Here is a 17,344-nt window from a genome sequence, read left to right on the forward strand (position 1 = left end):
CACTGCTACCGCCGCCGGACGACCCACAAGTCTACTACAGACGTTGCTACCGATGCCGGATGGCCTGCAAGTCTACTAGATGCTGCTACCGCCACCGGACGGCCCGCAAGTCTACTACAGATGCTGCGTCCGCCCTGCCGGACGGCCCGCAAGTCTACTACAGATGCTGCTACCACAGCCGGACGGCCCACAAGTCTACTACAGACGTTGCTACCGCTGCCGGATGGCCAGCAAGTCTACTACAGACGCTGCTACCGCCGCCGAACGGCCCGCAAGTCTACTACAGACACTGCTACCGCCGCCGGACGGCCCGCAAGTCTACTACAGACACTGCTACCGCCGCCGGACGGCCCGCAAGTCTACTACAGACGCTGCTACTGCTGCCAGACAGCCCGCAAGTCTACTACAGACGCTGCTACCGCCGCCGGACGGTCCGCAAGTCTACTATAGAAGCTGCAACCGCCGCCGGAAGGCCCACAAGTCTACTACAAAAGCCAGTCAGGCTGCAGTCTACTTCAGACACCAACAGTCTACTTCATACACAGCCAGTCAGGCCGCAGCCTACTACAGATGCCACCAGCTGGGCCGCAGCCTACTACAGACGCCACTAGCTGGGCCACAGCCTACTACAGACGTCGCCAGCTGGGCTGCAGCCTAGATGCTGCCACCCGGGCCGCAGCCTATTACAGACACAGCCAGCCGGGCTGCAGCCTATTACAGACACTGCCAGCCAGGCCGCAGCCTACTACAAAGCTGTCAGTCAGTGCCCCGTATGGCGCTCTCTCAGCTGTCAGTGCTCCATATGGCGCAATCAATGCGGTCAGTCCCCTGTATAGTGTATGTGCTGCGGTCAGTCCCCTGTATAGTGTATGTGCTGCGGTCAGTCCCCTGTATAGTGTATGTGCTGCGGTCAGTCCCCTGTATAGAGCATGAGCTGCCTCTGGACAGTCCTAGGTGTCAGTAGTCATGATCACAATTAATGTAGAAACAATAGGAGCAGAGGCGCCTGGCCGACCTCACTGCCCCATCAGCTTGTTAACCTCATCGTGATCCTGCCCCCTTTATTTGGTGATCAGGGGGTCTCCATAACAAGAACCTCTATCGATCAAAGCTATGATGTGTAAAAAGCTCTCTCTAAACTGCCAGATACCCGGAGCAGTCACCGCAGAAGCCGGCTGGTAGGAGATCTGCCACCTGCAGCAGCATGGGGGGAGCTTTAGCGCCCCCTAGAGCCGATCGGTTGTCATGTGCCGGTCAGTAATAGTACACTAAATAAGTGCAATAATACTGTAAAATAAAGCAGTATTACACTTTAATAATGAAGCAATCTGAGAACAATTAAATGAAGTTCATAAAAAAATAGATAAGATAAAATAAAAAAACAAACAAAACTAAATCTAATAAAATTTGCTACAAATACACATATAATGGAAAAAGGACTTTTGGTACTCACCGTAAAATTTGTTGGAGCCTTCATTGGGGGACACAGGTAACCATGGGTGTATGCTGCTGCCACTAGGCAGAAAAGTGAGCTGCTCCTCAGCAGTATACACTCACCACCGGGCACGAAGCTAATCAGTTCATGAGAAAGCAGTAGGAGAAGCAACAAAACTATACTCTGGCCCAACCGAGGCAGTCAGGCCCAAAATAGGCCCAAAACAGGGAGGGTGCGGTGTCCTCCAATGAAGGCTTTGAGAAAAATTTTACGGGAAGCACCAAAAATCCCTCTTTTTTTACCGCTTCATTGGGGACAAAGGTAACCATGGGACGTCCTAAAGCAGTCCCTGGGGAGAGAACAGACTATCGTGCTCAAATCGGGTCAGGTGATGGACGACCGCCGCTTGCAGCAACTTTCTACATAGGTCGGATTCAGCTGAGGCGTAGGCATGTACCCTGTAAAATCTCGCGAATGTAGGAAGGGATGACCAGGTAGCGGCCTTGTAAATGTGGGTTGCAGAAGCCTGATGGAGAACGGCCCAGGAGGCCCCCGCTGCCATCATATAAACCTCCAGTACAGTCGAGCACATACAGCATGTAATAGTAGACTTGGAGGCAGGGAGTCACGATGATCCTCAGGAATGACAAAACGCATCCGAACGTCTGAAGGATGCGGTCCTTGAGAGGTAGAGACATAAGGTTCTGACTAAGTCCAGTTTGGGGAGAGACCTTTCCAAGGGTTGGACAGGGGACGGGCAGAAGGATATGGAACGGGGAGATTACCTTAGGAAGGAATGAAGGAACGGGTAGTAGAACCGCCTTGTCCTGATGGAGGACGAGAAAAGGAGAGAGATGCTAATTCTGAGACCCGTCTGATAGAAGTGATCGCAACCAAAAAGGCCACCTTCCAGGAGAAGTTCTATCTCCTACATCATGGCCGCATCCACAGGACTCCACAGAGATGGCTGCTGCTGAGTGCACAGGCACTGTGTCCTTATGCCTAGCGGCCTCACCCAGCCGTCAATGGGTTGACGCGCGCGTGCTTATGATGCCATTGGGTTGTCTATCCTGAACGTGTGGATCGCCATGATGGTGGCGGGGGAGTATATGTAAGGAGAAAGCAGTGTGTGAAATGCGCATCGGGCAGTTGTGGTGGGCTCCGATAATCCTCCCTCACCTATGGGGAAGCAAGACTTCGGATACCAAATAGCACATGTCTTTTCCCTTTGTGTGTATATATATATTTATTTTTTTAAACCTGATTTAAACAGTAAATCATTTATTTTCTTATGACACATTCCCTTTAATCAGAGTGGAAGCACCCAAAACAGTACCGGATGTCACTCCTCTCCCCTCCACCTCGATACTCCCTGGTGCCCATTAGGTTAATATGGCTTCCAGTGACAGATTATTCTCACCTCTTGCAGTAATGTCAGCTGCGCTGCGATCTGCTGAACGCTGCATTCCTGTATGGAGCTCGCCCCGCACTCCTCTCCCTTCATATAGTAGGAGGAGAGGTCTTCTGCCAGTCCGGGGTAACACGGCCGGGGCAGAACTGCAGAGATGGTGTACGTCTTCTCCCTGTGGTGAGGTATGTGGAGGCCATTGCCTTTAGGGAGTCTCCAGTTGAAGCTCTGGAAAACATGGCGGAGCTACGATCACATCTGGGCACTCGCACAATGGACAGAATGGTACCGCACACAAAGCAGCACATGTAGTCATGCACATATATACATATATACATTATATATATATATATATATATATATATATAACCATTGTGGCAAATTTGACACACTGGAAGGGGGAGTGGAGGGTTCCTGGTACGCCGGGGGGAGGAGGGATTCCTGGTACGCCGGGGGGAGGAGGGATTCCTGGTACGCCGGGGGGGAGGAGGGATTCCTGGTACGCCGGGGGGAGGAGGGATTCCTGGTACGCCGGGGGGAGGAGGGATTCCTGGTACGCCGGGGGGGAGGAGGGATTCCTGGTACGCCGGGGAGAGGAGGGATTCCTGGTACGCCGGGGGGAGGAGGGATTCCTGGTACGCCGGGGGGAGGAGGGATTCCTGGTACGCCGGGGGGAGGAGGGATTCCTGGTACGCCGGGGGGAGGAGGGATTCCTGGTACGCCGGGGGGAGGAGGGATTCCTGGTACGCCGGGGGGAGGAGGGATTCCTGGTACGCCGGGGGGAGGAGGGATTCCTGGTACGCCGGGGAGAGGAGGGATTCCTGGTACGCCGGGGAGAGGAGGGATTCCTGGTACGCCGGGGAGAGGAGGGATTCCTGGTACGCCGGGGGGAGGAGGGATTCCTGGTACGCCGGGGAGAGGAGGGATTCCTGGTACGCCGGGGGGAGGAGGGATTCCTGGTACGCCGGGGGGAGGAGGGATTCCTGGTACGCCGGGGGGAGGAGGGATTCCTGGTACGCCGGGGGGAGGAGGGATTCCTGGTACGCCGGGGGGAGGAGGGATTCCTGGTACGCCGGGGGGAGGAGGGATTCCTGGTACGCCGGGGAGAGGAGGGATTCCTGGTACGCCGGGGAGAGGAGGGATTCCTGGTACGCCGGGGGGAGGAGGGATTCCTGGTACGCCGGGGGGAGGAGGGATTCCTGGTACGCCGGGGGGGAGGATTGGACGGGGGGAGGAGGGATTCCTGGTACGCCGGGGGGAGGAGGGATTCCTGGTACGCCGGGGGGAGGAGGGATTCCTGGTACGCCGGGGGGAGGAGGGATTCCTGGTACGCCGGGGGGAGGAGGGATTCCTGGTACGCCGGGGGGAGGAGGGATTCCTGGTACGCCGGGGGGAGGAGGGATTCCTGGTACGCCGGGGGGAGGAGGGATTCCTGGTACGCCGGGGGGAGGAGGGATTCCTGGTACGCCGGGGGGAGGAGGGATTCCTGGTACGCCGGGGGGAGGAGGGATTCCTGGTACGCCGGGGGGAGGAGGGATTCCTGGTACGCCGGGGGGGAGGAGGGATTCCTGGTACGCCGGGGGGAGGAGGGATTCCTGGTACGCCGGGGGGAGGAGGGATTCCTGGTACGCCGGGGGGGGAGGGATTCCTGGTACGCCGGGGGGAGGAGGGATTCCTGGTACGCCGGGGGGAGGAGGGATTCCTGGTACGCCGGGGGGAGGAGGGATTCCTGGTACGCCGGGGAGAGGAGGGATTCCTGGTACGCCGGGGAGAGGAGGGATTCCTGGTACGCCGGGGGGAGGAGGGATTCCTGGTACGCCGGGGGGAGGAGGGATTCCTGGTACGCCGGGGGGAGGAGGGATTCCTGGTACGCCGGGGGGAGGAGGGATTCCTGGTACGCCGGGGGGAGGAGGGATTCCTGGTACGCCGGGGGGAGGAGGGATTCCTGGTACGCCGGGGGGAGGAGGGATTCCTGGTACGCCGGGGGGAGGAGGGATTCCTGGTACGCCGGGGGGAGGAGGGATTCCTGGTACGCCGGGGGGAGGAGGGATTCCTGGTACGCCGGGGGGAGGAGGGATTCCTGGTACGCCGGGGGGAGGAGGGATTCCTGGTACGCCGGGGGGAGGAGGGATTCCTGGTACGCCGGGGGGAGGAGGGATTCCTGGTACGCCGGGGGGAGGAGGGATTCCTGGTACGCCGGGGGGAGGAGGGATTCCTGGTACGCCGGGGGGAGGAGGGATTCCTGGTACGCCGGGGGGAGGAGGGATTCCTGGTACGCCGGGGGGAGGAGGGATTCCTGGTACGCCGGGGGGAGGAGGGATTCCTGGTACGCCGGGGGGAGGAGGGATTCCTGGTACGCCGGGGAGAGGAGGGATTCCTGGTACGCCGGGGGGAGGAGGGATTCCTGGTACGCCGGGGGGAGGAGGGATTCCTGGTACGCCGGGGGGAGGAGGGATTCCTGGTACGCCGGGGGGAGGAGGGATTCCTGGTACGCCGGGGGGAGGAGGGATTCCTGGTACGCCGGGGGGGAGGAGAGATTCCTGGTACGCCGGGGAGAGGAGGGATTCCTGGTACGCCAGGGGGAGGAGGGATTCCTGGTACGCCGGGGGGGAGGAGGGATTCCTGGTACGCCGGGGGGAGGAGGGATTCCTGGTACGCCGGGGGGGAGGAGAGATTCCTGGTACGCCGGGGAGAGGAGGGATTCCTGGTACGCCGGGGGGAGGAGGGATTCCTGGTACGCCGGGGGGAGGAGGGATTCCTGGTACGCCGGGGGGAGGAGGGATTCCTGGTACGCCGGGGAGAGGAGGGATTCCTGGTACGCCGGGGAGAGGAGGGATTCCTGGTACGCCAGGGGGAGGAGGGATCGCCGGGGGGAGGAGGGATTCCTGGTACGCAGGGGGAAAGGAGGGATTCCTGGTACGCCGGGGAGGAGGGATTCCTGGTACGCCGGGGGGGAGGAGGGATTCCTGGTACGCCGGGGGGGAGGAGGGATTCCTGGTACGCCAGGGGGAGGAGGGATCGCCGGGGGGGAGGAGGGATTCCTGGTACGCAGGGGGAAAGGAGGGATTCCTGGTACGCCGGGGAGGAGGGATTCCTGGTACGCCGGGGGGGAGGAGGGATTCCTGGTACGCCGGGGGGGAGGAGGGATTCCTGGTACGCCGGGGGGAGGAGGGATTCCTGGTACGCCGGGGGGGGAGGAGGGATCCTGGAACGCCGGGGGGGGGGGGGGAGGAGGGATCCTGGTACGCCGGGGGGAGGAGGGATCCTGGTACGCCAGGAGGGAGGAGGGATCCTGGAACGTCGGGGGGGAGGAGGGATCCTGGAACGCCGGGGGGTGGGGGGTGGGGGGGGTTGTTAAGGGGGAAGGATCCTGGTACACTAAGGGGAGGGGGATGAAAGGAGGGTGCCTGGACCACCGGGGGGCAGAATAAAGGCAATCACGTGACAGGTGTTCGTAAAACCAGCCCTGATCATGTTCTCCAGGGTCTCAGCCAAGACCCCGGAGATTTTCTGATGCTGGGGGGCGGTCGGCAGTCATTAAGGGGTTAACACAAATGATTAGTTTTGCATCTATGGTTCCTTTAATGTCAGGCCCAAAATTAAAAAACTGGTAACTAGTGAAATATTACAAAGTTCTGAAGGAGCTCAAGGGTCTTCACGTGTAGGGACGATGGGGTCCTGGAGAGGCGCTATACTGAGGAGACAAACAAGTAACAGATACTGGGGCCGGCATGGAGCAGAAGAGCAGGGAAATCACCAACCTTCCTAGAAACATTATCCTCGGAGAACTTGGTGCACAGGGAGTGCAGAGATTTGGTGTCGTCCCTTCTCTCAGAACTCAAAGTAGGAGAAGAGATTGTGCACTTCTTACAGGAGAGCTCCTGCAGCAGCGACAGCAGGTAGTCACCGCGCTCGTCCCTCGGAAGAACCTGGGAGAAAGGAAACATGAAGGTCCAATATTACACGGTTTCATGGACTGAGCTCATAGATACAGGGATTGGAATCAAAGGGGTCGTTTGGTTTTAGAAAACCTCTTTCCCGGGTGCAATATGTCCTTTACTCCCCCTCACCGGGTCCAGAGCGGAGTCTCCACTATTGTTCCCAATATCTGTTACTGTCTGCAAATCCAGGGCTGTGGAGTCGGAGTCATGGTCCATTTTGGTGGAGTCGGAGTCATGGAAATTGAGGAGTCGGAGGTTTGGCTTACCGACTCCACAGCCCTGTGCTCATCGACCAATTAGTGATCGCAGCAGCTCAAAGTGTTAACTCGCCACAACCACATTAGTTTGTGACTGCAGCCTTAAAGGGGTTGTCAACGACTAGGGCAATGCCTTCTCATTCTGAATGTTTTCCCCCCCGTCAAAATAATAACACTTAAAACTTGCTTCCCGTTCCGGCGCTGTTCCAGCGGAGTCGGGGCTCACGTAAAGTGTTGAAATCGCTCTACTCCTTCGAATTATTAAGTAATTGTCAGGAAGTGAGCGGCAGCCCCAGATCTGACTTCCTGGAAATTACTTAATCGTCCGAAGGAGAGAGAAGCCGGCGGTGACTGGGCGCAGGGCTCACCTTATGTGAGCGAGTACCATCTCCGCTGGAACAGCACCGTAACGGGGGGGGAGTGTAAGGCTATGTTCACACGCTGCGTTTTTTTATGCAAATTTTCAGCTGCGTTTTACAGTATCAGCAAAGCGTATGAGATTTCAGGAACATCGTGCACACAGCTTGTGGGTTTTTTTGTACAATACCTTAGGTTTTGCAGAATGGAGAATGTCCCTTATTTCAGGGTTTTTCACCCATTGAAAGCAATGGGTGGCGAAAAAAACGCTACAGTTTTTATTCCGTTTTTTATGCCAAAACTTTATGACGTAGAATCAGATTGTTTTATATACACTATTCTTTATCAGCATGCACAAAAGACCAATGTACCCCGACAAAAACACAGGAAAAAAGACGCAACAAAAACTAAGCAAAACCTTTTTTTTTCTAGGTAAGTTTCTTAGGGTACATGCCCATGATCTGGAATAGCAGCGTTGTGGACACAGCTCACCTGCGCTGCGTCCAAACCGCTCCAAGTTACAAGCACAGCGGATGGGATTAATAGACATCACACGCCCACCGTGCTTCTATTTCAAGCTGCGTAAGCTCACCAGCAGTGCGGTTTTACGAGAATGAGAAGGGGTTGTCCTAGTAGTAGACAACCCCTTTAAAGGGAATGTGTTGTGATAAAAATACCTACCGCTTTATTCTGATCATTTTTTAAAATTCCGTTTCATATTATTGTGCAAATGTGTGTATAATATATCGATGTACTGCTGGGCACATCAATATTAGCAGCAATAACCAGACTTAGACCCTACTGAATTGTATAGAAGTATTATCTGCGCATGCTCTGATTAGGACAAACGTCATTGTGAAGGGAATGGGATAAGGTGAGCTGTGACATGTATTGTGAATGGTAGATTCTGTGTTATTCACTGTATATAAAGGTTTTACCTGTTATTTCACAGAAGGAGGAGGTGAGCTGTGACATCACCTATTGTGAATGGTGGATCCTGTGTTATCTACTGTATATAGAGGTGTTATCAGTCATTGTACAGGAGGAAGAGGTGAGCTGTGATATCACCTATTGTGAATGGTGGATCCTGTGTTATCTACTGTATATAGAGGTGTTATCAGTCATTGTACAGGAGGAAGAGGTGAGCTGTGATATCACCTATTGTGAATGGTGGATCCTGTGTTATCTACTGTATATAGATGTGTTATCAGTCATTGTACAGGAGGAGGAAGTGAGCTGTGACATTATCTATTGTGAATGGTGGATCCTGTGTAATCTACTGTATATAGAGGTGTTATCAGTCATTGTACAGGAGGAGGAGGTGAACTGTGACATCACCTATTGTGAATGGTGGATCCTGTGTTATCTACTGTATATAGAGGTGTTATCAGTCATTGTACAGGAGGAGGAGGAGGTGAGCTGTGACATCACCTATGGTGAATGGTGGATCCTGTGTCATCTACTGTATATAGCGGTGTTATCAGTTTTTGTAATCCTGTGCCGATAATGAGATAAGTGCTGAATAGTCAGTACAGGAATTATAGTAGTCGAGAATTATATGAGTCTAGAGTTAGGCCTAGTGGCCAATGTGAAAATTGAAATATTAAAATAGTGATATGAATAACAAAGACAAAACACAAAATGAAAACTCTATTTAACATGAATCCTGCGTTATCCACCAGGTCATTTTCAGTTCCCTGTAAAGCGACTTTTGATCAATCCCATACATTGGTATTTTGGCGCCAAATCACCTGGGAATTCGTTAAGTCTTCGATCTTGTCTAGGAGATCTGGATTCATGGAGAAGTCGATGTGCCAGCATTCTTCTATCCAGGCTTGTAGGAGCACAAGGGACCGGTGATAGATTTTGGCGTCCATACAAGAGGGGTCCGTATCTTCTCTACAATCACAGACAACAATATCAGGAAAGTAATGACCGCCATATATGTCATATATATCTGTATCAAGTACTGGGAAGAGAAATAGCAGAAATTAGTCAGCGGTCCGCACCCTCCTTGTCAGACGGAGGGGCCGCATTTCCCATGTGGGGAGCCGGTAATGTAACATTGCCTGTTTGGCCGGACCCCAGCAATGTGCTATTCATTAAGTGCACCGCACACAGATTACAAGCCGACATTTTAAAGTAAGAGTCCTCTATTATTTCCAAAAATAATAAAAGTTCAAAATTCAGCTGTGATGTATCCCAACACCCCCTCCGTACAGCGGCTGGGGGGTCCGATATCAGCGCATGCAAGCAGTTCTATAAGCAGTGAGCGCCCTCTAGTGGTGGCTGCAGGCGGTACACGAGATTGGAAGGGAAAAATCCACATGGGTTGGAAATGATGCAGACTTTACTAGTGCAATTCAGCAGGTATAAAAGAATGTTGGATTAACCTCTTTCTGGCCAGTTATTTTTTTTTTTTATCTTTGCAATTTTTGGTTATTTTTCCCATTCATCCAAGAGTCATAACTGTTTTTTTTTTCTCCTTGGTCAACAAACCAGATCAGGATTTTTTTTTGTTGTTTTTTTTTTTTTATATGAATTATACCATTCATATAACCGTATAATGTAAAATGGGGAAAAATAAAAGTTTTTTCTATAGACCGTACAAGCGTTTTAATACTTTTTTCTCTCCAATTCTTCACATTAAAAGCTGGGAGGAAACCGTTTCCAAACACGTGAACCCCCAATCCCCGGCAGGTCTTCTGCCTACTTACTCCACTGCGGCGCATCATGATCCATGCTTACTTTTATTGGATTTTTACAAGTTCTGGATCAACTACTTTCCCCAAAGTAGAAACGTTAGTGCGGATGCTGATATTTTTACTAGTTCCCCAAGGACGCACTTTACACCGCAGGAATGTTCTAAGTGATCATTGAGGAGGGTAAACAGGCGGCCAATCGCCATACAAACGAGCAAAACCATTGTAGGGTGAAACGAGATTTAAGCTTGCCGGGAAAACGATCGTTCTTGGTAGCGCACCGTCCTGTGTAAACAGGCGTAGAGCTGTCGAGAACGATGGTGGCCAACGAGCACGGAACGATCGGCCTGGCTACTACTAAACTAAAAAAAAATAAAAATAAGGAAAAATAAAATCCTAAAACATTAACCGTGGGATGAAGAGCGAGAGGTCAGGGCGTCCTTAGTAGACACAGGTAGTCTAATGTACATACACCGTTACTCTATCATCTCGCCCCCTAATCAATATATCCACTCCGTGCAGCGGAACAGGAAGGTTGTGTAATTGGGGACAGAAGATGGCGATCATGGAGGTCATAGAAGGCTCATGACTACGGCCAGTCGGCCTATATCAGTTCATCCATTAAAACAAATCGTGCTTTAATATATAGAAATCTAAAAACCTCGGCAATGTGCTGTTAATCCTGTCCACGAGGAACTGCAGGAGATCCTCCTGACAACAGAAGTACCGGAAGGTGTAGAAGAACTGCTGCACATAGCCGTCCACAACAGCGTTTCTGGGAGAAGGGGAATGAAAAAGAAAAAAAAAAAAAAGGACAAAGAAAACAAGTCACAAAAAGCAACAAGGAAGGCACAAACGAGTATATGAGATGGGTTATACACAACTCTACATTACTACTAAACTATCGTATTTACCGTAAAGTAGCAGTTCTGAAACATCTTTACTAGTGATGAGCGAACGTGCTCGGGTAAGGTGTTATATGAGCATGCTCGGGTGCTAACCGAGTGACTTCAGCGTGCTCGAGTAATATGTTCGAGGTCCCGCGGCTGCATTTCTTGAGGATGTTCGACAGGCGCAACCCATGCAGGGATTGTCTAACAAACAGCCGCAGGGACTCGAACATGTTATTCAGCTCGGTCAGCACCTGAGCATGCTCAGATAACACCTTATCCGAACACGCTCGCTTATCACTAACCTTTACTTAAATTTCTTCATAGTGTCGTTCCTCTGTAATAGAATACCTTGACATCAGGGAGCAACTATCACCCTTGGGATGTCTTCCTACAAAGTCTAAAAAAGTAAAAAAAAAACTAAAGGACCCCCCCAGTGTAAGGTTTTTTTCTATTATCCCCATACAAAGAAGAACTCATAATGGGTTATGTCAGGGGTCCCCAACTCCAGTCCTTAAGGCCCACCAACAAGTCATGTTTTCAGGATTTCCTTAGTCTTGCCCAGGTAATAATTGCATCACCTGTGCAATGCAAAGGAAATCCTGAAAACATGACCTGTTGGTGGGCCTTGAGGACTGGAGTTGGGGACCCCTGGGTTATGTGACCAGCAGCCATGATGCAACAAAACAGAACATTCCCGCCACCATATTTTACATGGCTCCTATGGCTAAATCTCTACGCCCCGTCTGTACAGAACCCTCGGGGCACCGATTCATTAGTTCATCAGCCGGAGAAAAATTACTTGAAGTTTCAAAAACTTTCAAAAAGTTTCAAAAACTTTTTAAGCAACACAAAGTTGCTCAGTCATTTTGCAACAGTTGCCTTGTGGTCTGTAAAGCGGGCAGGACGGGGTACGGGCGAACGCGCCCCCAAAAATTCATCATCATTGACACCACAAGAGATGGGTAAATAATTAGGCCAGAACTCCAGCAGCCCCCGACCAGAGAAGTGTTTCTGGGGGAGCCACACGGCATTTCCCCTTATACTGCTCCTTAGGACGGGCACGTAATACACCGTTTTTAATGAATTGAGACCTTAGTTGCAGAAATCATGATTTATTTATTGGCTTCTGTGGTTATGGATAATCTTTATTTTCCTATCGGCATCTCCTCTATGCAGATTTTAAGCTCCAAACATCAGGGTAAGGCTATGTTCACATGTTGCGCTTTTGCTGCTTTTTTAATGCAAATTTTCAATGACCTTTTAGGGTATGTGCACAGGTTGCGGATTCTTTGTGGATCCGCAGCGTTTTTTGCGGTGCAGAAACGCTGCAGATCCGCAATTGATTTACAGTACAATGTAAATCAATGAGAAAAAAAAAATGCTGTGCACACTTTGCGGAAAATCCGCTGCGGAAACGCTGCGGTTTAAAAGAAGTAGCATGTCACTTCTTTTTTGTGAATCTGCAGCGTTTTTGTACCCATTCCATTATAGAAAACCGCAGGGGTAAAAACGCAGCAAATCTGCAAGAAAACCGCAGCAAGAACACACAAAAAACGCTGCGGAATCGCACAAAAAAACGCGACAAATCCACAGGTGCGTTTTCTGCCAGGAGAGGCAGAATCCGCACCAGAAATTCCTAAGGCTAATCCGCCAAGTGTGCACATAGCTTTAGGGTATTGTGCACACGTTCCGGAATTTTTGTGTTTTTTTTCGCGTTTTTCCGCGCTAGAAACGCTAGAAAAACGCATAAAAAAACGCATGGATATGCATCCTATCATTTAGAATGCATTCTGCAATTTTTGTGCACATGTTGCGTTTTTTTCCGCAAAAAAAAAAACGCCTTCCGGAAAAAGAAGCAACAAACGTTCATTATTTTTGCGGATTTCCCATTGAATTCATTGTCTGGGAAAAACCGCAAAAAACGCATGCGGATTTCTGGCAGAAATGTCCGGTTTTTGTCAGGAAATTTCTGCAAGAAATTCCTGACGTGTGCACATACCCTTAAAGTACCAGTAAAGCTATGAGGTTTTTAGAAATCTCATACACGCACAATGTTTTTTTTTTCCTGACCGAATTGGAAAACTGCTGCATCTTTCGAAGTTCACCCATAGAAAGCAACGATTAAGTGCAAAAAGACAACACAAAATGCAGGTATCAGGCTTCGCTGCGCTTGTGGTGTAAAAACCTAATGAAGTGGCATCGTGTTTTTTTTTTTTTTTTTTTTTTAGGGGGCAGTAAACTTCATCAGCATGCATAAGAGACAATAAAAAAAGCAGCAAAAAAAGCAGCAAAAAAAGCAGCAAAAAAAAAGCAAAACCTGCTTTAAGTAAGCAGCGTCTTAACTGCCAAGAGAGCGGGTTTTGCCTGCCTAAAAAACTGCAGCAAAAACAGAACGTGTGAAAATAGCCCTAGAAGAAGGATCTAATGACTTGTTCCTCTGATGGTGAGTTATGATATATAGGCATTTAAAAAAAAAAAATGGTATAATTAAATATATCAAGAAAAAAAAATGCCAATGCATATGAGCCCGACATATGCCAAGCTAATCAAAGCCAAAAAATGCGCTTGAAAGCGCACGCCCGGATCTTCACATCACAGCCAAGTCACACAACTATAAGGCGGCCATATCTTGCAGTCACAATTCCTGGCATGTCTGAGGGTCTCCAGACCAGAACTAACAAGCCCAATATAACGCTCGTAGTTCCGCTCAGGAATCCGGAGTTGGTGCTGGAAATTACGGACATGCGACTGCCCCACGTTGGGTGGATGAGCCCTCACTTGTAGGTCCCGTGATGAAATTCGGAGGATTCGGCCTCTTTCTTTCGGCTCTTGGGCTAAACTGAATTTTAGCTCCATATAGAGGTGAAAACAATGGTGGAGCCCATCTAATATATCAGTACAGGTGTCACTCATGGGCTGTAATAAGGCATGGTGGACTACACGTAACAGCAGACACATCATCTAATACTAAGCAGCCAGCCCCCTCCTAGGTGAGCGAGTGGCTGAGCATCAATGGCCGTCGGGAATATGAGTGCGATCGCTCTCATATCAGTACGCTTGGATTTCTAGGAATTTTATACACTTCAGAAAGATTGAAAATTACGTCACAATTATTTTTCATCCCCCTAAAAAAAAAAATAAAATTCATGGAAAACCGATAAAAGTGGCAAATAAGTGTGCCGACCTCCATTTCCATCATCTGTGACCGATCTCCATGACTCCTACAACAACCTTCTCTCCGTCCATATTATTATCCCGCAGCGCGCGCCGGGGTGTACCTGGAGTAGAGGTGCACCAGCAGCCCCAGGGGGGTCCCGGCCTGGAGGTTCTTTGATGTGTGGTCTCGCTTGTGAGATTTTTCATTATACATGAGAAGAAAGGCATCGATTTCAGAAGAGCTCAGAGACGGAAGACTTGCCAGGTTGGCCACCGTGGGGAGGTCCCGAGACTCCAGCCCCCATTGTTCAGCATAAGAAACCTCCAAGTGGAGAGAATATAATAATTAATGAAGGAATAAGAAGATCAATATAACAGAGAAAATTCCCACAATTAGAAATGTCCACAAAATACTCAATCTTCGCACAATTCTAGGCGTTGTAAAAGGCTTTATTGCTTTTTTTTGTGTGTTTTTTATTTTACTGTGTCGTTCATAGATGGTGTTTGATATTTCTGTGGAGAACACCGGGTTGAAAAAGCTCTCGGCTTCTCACGAGACTTTTTTTTTTTTATGGAGTACGCGGAAAAGAAAAATCCAAAAATGGCAGAAAACAGAAAAAAATCCTTTAATTAAACCTAACTTTTATTATATCAATTAAAAAACAGATTCCCGGTAGGAACCTCAAAGCGTTTTACCTGAAAAGAGCATGATATATAATACAGGCCCCGCCATCTACATTGAGGTAGTCTGACACCAGGTGAGGTTTTAGTACTAGATACAGGATAGGACCATCCAGAGTAGGGATACCTTGACGCTGGTGGAATGGCTGCTACACTTTTTGGATCAGCCAAGATAAATCGCCTGGTTAGCCGATGACTGCTATGACAATCGCCTTACCTGGAGTAATTTTTTGGCCAGTTCAAGAAATTGCACCTTTGATTTCATTTCTTCCAAATGACCTTTAAGCTTGGGCAACAAGTCCTTCACATCAGATCCTACAGAAAATACAATATTTAGAAGTGCATTTCAGTAAGCAGCACAGTCGTTTGCATTTCTAAGGTCTGTCCGACAAGATCCATTTATGAAGATGGGAATGACCCTTGCGGTGATGACCACGTGTCGCTCACATGGCACTGGCTTCATGGTCACAGAAAAGGAGGAGACATCAATGTCAGGTAACGGCTTTTAAAAGGGTTATTCCAATCTCTGCACCTATCTACAGGACTGTTGGAGGTAGCCCGGACCTAAGGACTGGAGCAATGGTACGCGTGTTTATCAGTGGGGGTCTCAGTGGCCGGATTCCGCCAGCGATCAGCAAGTTATCGCCTATTCTGTGGATAGGTATGATGGGAATATCCACGGGCAGCAGGAATCAGAGTCCGGCTGCACAATTGCACCCGCGTTTCCACAGTTTAAGGGACCATAGGAATAGAGGAGGCTAGTCCGGCGCCAACCTTGGACACCTTCCAACACATGGGACAGACCTGTCTATCACTTAGAGCAGTGTTCCCCAAGTTCGGTCCTCAAGAGCCACCAACAGGTCATATTTTCAGGATTTCCTTAGTATTGCCCAGGTGAGAATTCCATCACCTAGACAGGCGACAATTCCCCTCACCTGGGCCATACTAAAGAAATCCTGAAATCACGACCTGTTGGTGGCTCTTAAGGACTATAGTTGGGGAACACCGACCTAGAGATAGCCAGCGATGGGCGGCACCGGACTAGTCTCATTTATTTCTATGGTCCCTGACCGGACCTTTAAACTACCCATACTCCAATTCCTACGGCTCGTGGTCTGGGCATTGTGTATCAGTCGACAGGTTCCCTTTAGTTTCTGATCATAGGAGAAGCCCCTGGTATATGGGGGATCACCAAACCACAAAGTAGAAGAGACGCGGGCGCTAAAACCCTGAAAATCCAGGACATGGCCACCATCTAAAAGCAAAGCATAGCGGCACACTGAGAAGAGTGTGGCACCTGGACGGTGGTTTATCTTAAGTGCCATAATTCCTACTAGAGAATATCATACACCGCGATCACGTGCGGTGTAGTGGATGTCATCGCTCAGTCCAGTGACCGTAAAAACTGGAGCGCTAGGGGGATTTAACCAGGGCGGAGAGTCAGAGTCGGAGTTGTGGAGTCGGAGCCCATTTTGGTGGAGTCGGAGTCATGGAAATTGAGGAGTCCGAGTCGGAGGTTTGGCTTATCAACTCCACAGCCCTGGATTTAATGGGCAACTACATGGTCTCTTATTTTATCCCACGTTCCCCCTTGGCCAAAATTTAACTTGATCCTGGAATATTTTTAAATCTTATACTTTTCCAAATAACAATCCGCCATTTATTGAGTTTTCTTCCCCCAATCTCGGCACTGCCCTCCTCTTGTTCCCAGCCCCATCTCCCGACAGGACGCTGTCATTTACCTTTACTCCGCTTCCCCTTCAGCATCAGATTCTGGTAAAGCTTCACAGTTTTCCTGTAGTTTTTGGTCTCGATCATCAGCTGCTGCTCCAGCTCCTGCAAAAGGAGACGAATGAAATCTCATTTTCAGTTTTGCACATTTATTTATACGTCGTCATTATCTTTTTTAATTTGACCCTAAATGTTAATCCCAAGGGGGGCAGAATATTATAGTGTACGATGAGATCATCATGGAAAATTCCCACAAGATCGGAACCTGAAGGCAATTAAAATTTTACAACCAAGACCCCCCGGGGCCACAAGTGGCTCCTGCTACTGAAGTGCTATATTAGGGAAATGTGATAACTGTTAAAAAAGTGTATTTTTCGTGGGCTGTAAATGGCGGCTGACAAGTCATCTGGACCTGAGAAAAACGCCACTATAACACGATAATTACAATCTGAGCTCTGCACTTACCGGCCGAAGAGAACGCCTTCTATCATATCATATAGCAGCCATATTGCCCCCGACTGCTCCTTCCATGAAATGGAAGGACTTTGGCATTTTTTAGCTTATATGGTGCATGTTCTTGCCTTAAAGGGGTTAAAGGGGATGTCCAGGATACGGATACCGAAGTGCTATTAATGTCAGATCTCACTGGACAAAAGATACCTCGGTGCACACCACCGTTAAATCGTACAGCATAGGAAGGGGGTGAAGAAAGGGGAAAGGTGTGATAAAATGTAACCTTTATTCAATATTAAATAAAATTAATTCTAAGAAGTACCATGCATC

The 17,344-nt window shown here is 49.7% G+C and overlaps 1 protein-coding gene across 1 annotated transcript in view; it reads right to left on the reverse strand.

Annotated features, from left to right (window-relative positions):
* Window positions 1-17,344, reverse strand: part of KNDC1 (kinase non-catalytic C-lobe domain containing 1) — a 127,943-nt gene that overhangs the window by 34,804 nt on the left and 75,795 nt on the right. Inside the window, exons 18-24 of the mRNA XM_069753825.1 lie at window positions 16,573-16,666; window positions 15,048-15,145; window positions 14,272-14,471; window positions 10,762-10,875; window positions 9,150-9,297; window positions 6,605-6,772; window positions 2,856-3,071 (exon numbers count right to left, since the gene is read on the reverse strand). Of these exons, the coding sequence (XP_069609926.1) occupies window positions 2,856-3,071; window positions 6,605-6,772; window positions 9,150-9,297; window positions 10,762-10,875; window positions 14,272-14,471; window positions 15,048-15,145; window positions 16,573-16,666 (1,038 nt within the window). The remainder of the gene's footprint in view (window positions 1-2,855; window positions 3,072-6,604; window positions 6,773-9,149; window positions 9,298-10,761; window positions 10,876-14,271; window positions 14,472-15,047; window positions 15,146-16,572; window positions 16,667-17,344) is intronic.

The sequence above is a fragment of the Ranitomeya imitator genome, chromosome 2 (genome assembly GCF_032444005.1).
Source record: "Ranitomeya imitator isolate aRanImi1 chromosome 2, aRanImi1.pri, whole genome shotgun sequence".
NCBI classification, from domain to species: domain Eukaryota; kingdom Metazoa; phylum Chordata; class Amphibia; order Anura; family Dendrobatidae; genus Ranitomeya; species Ranitomeya imitator.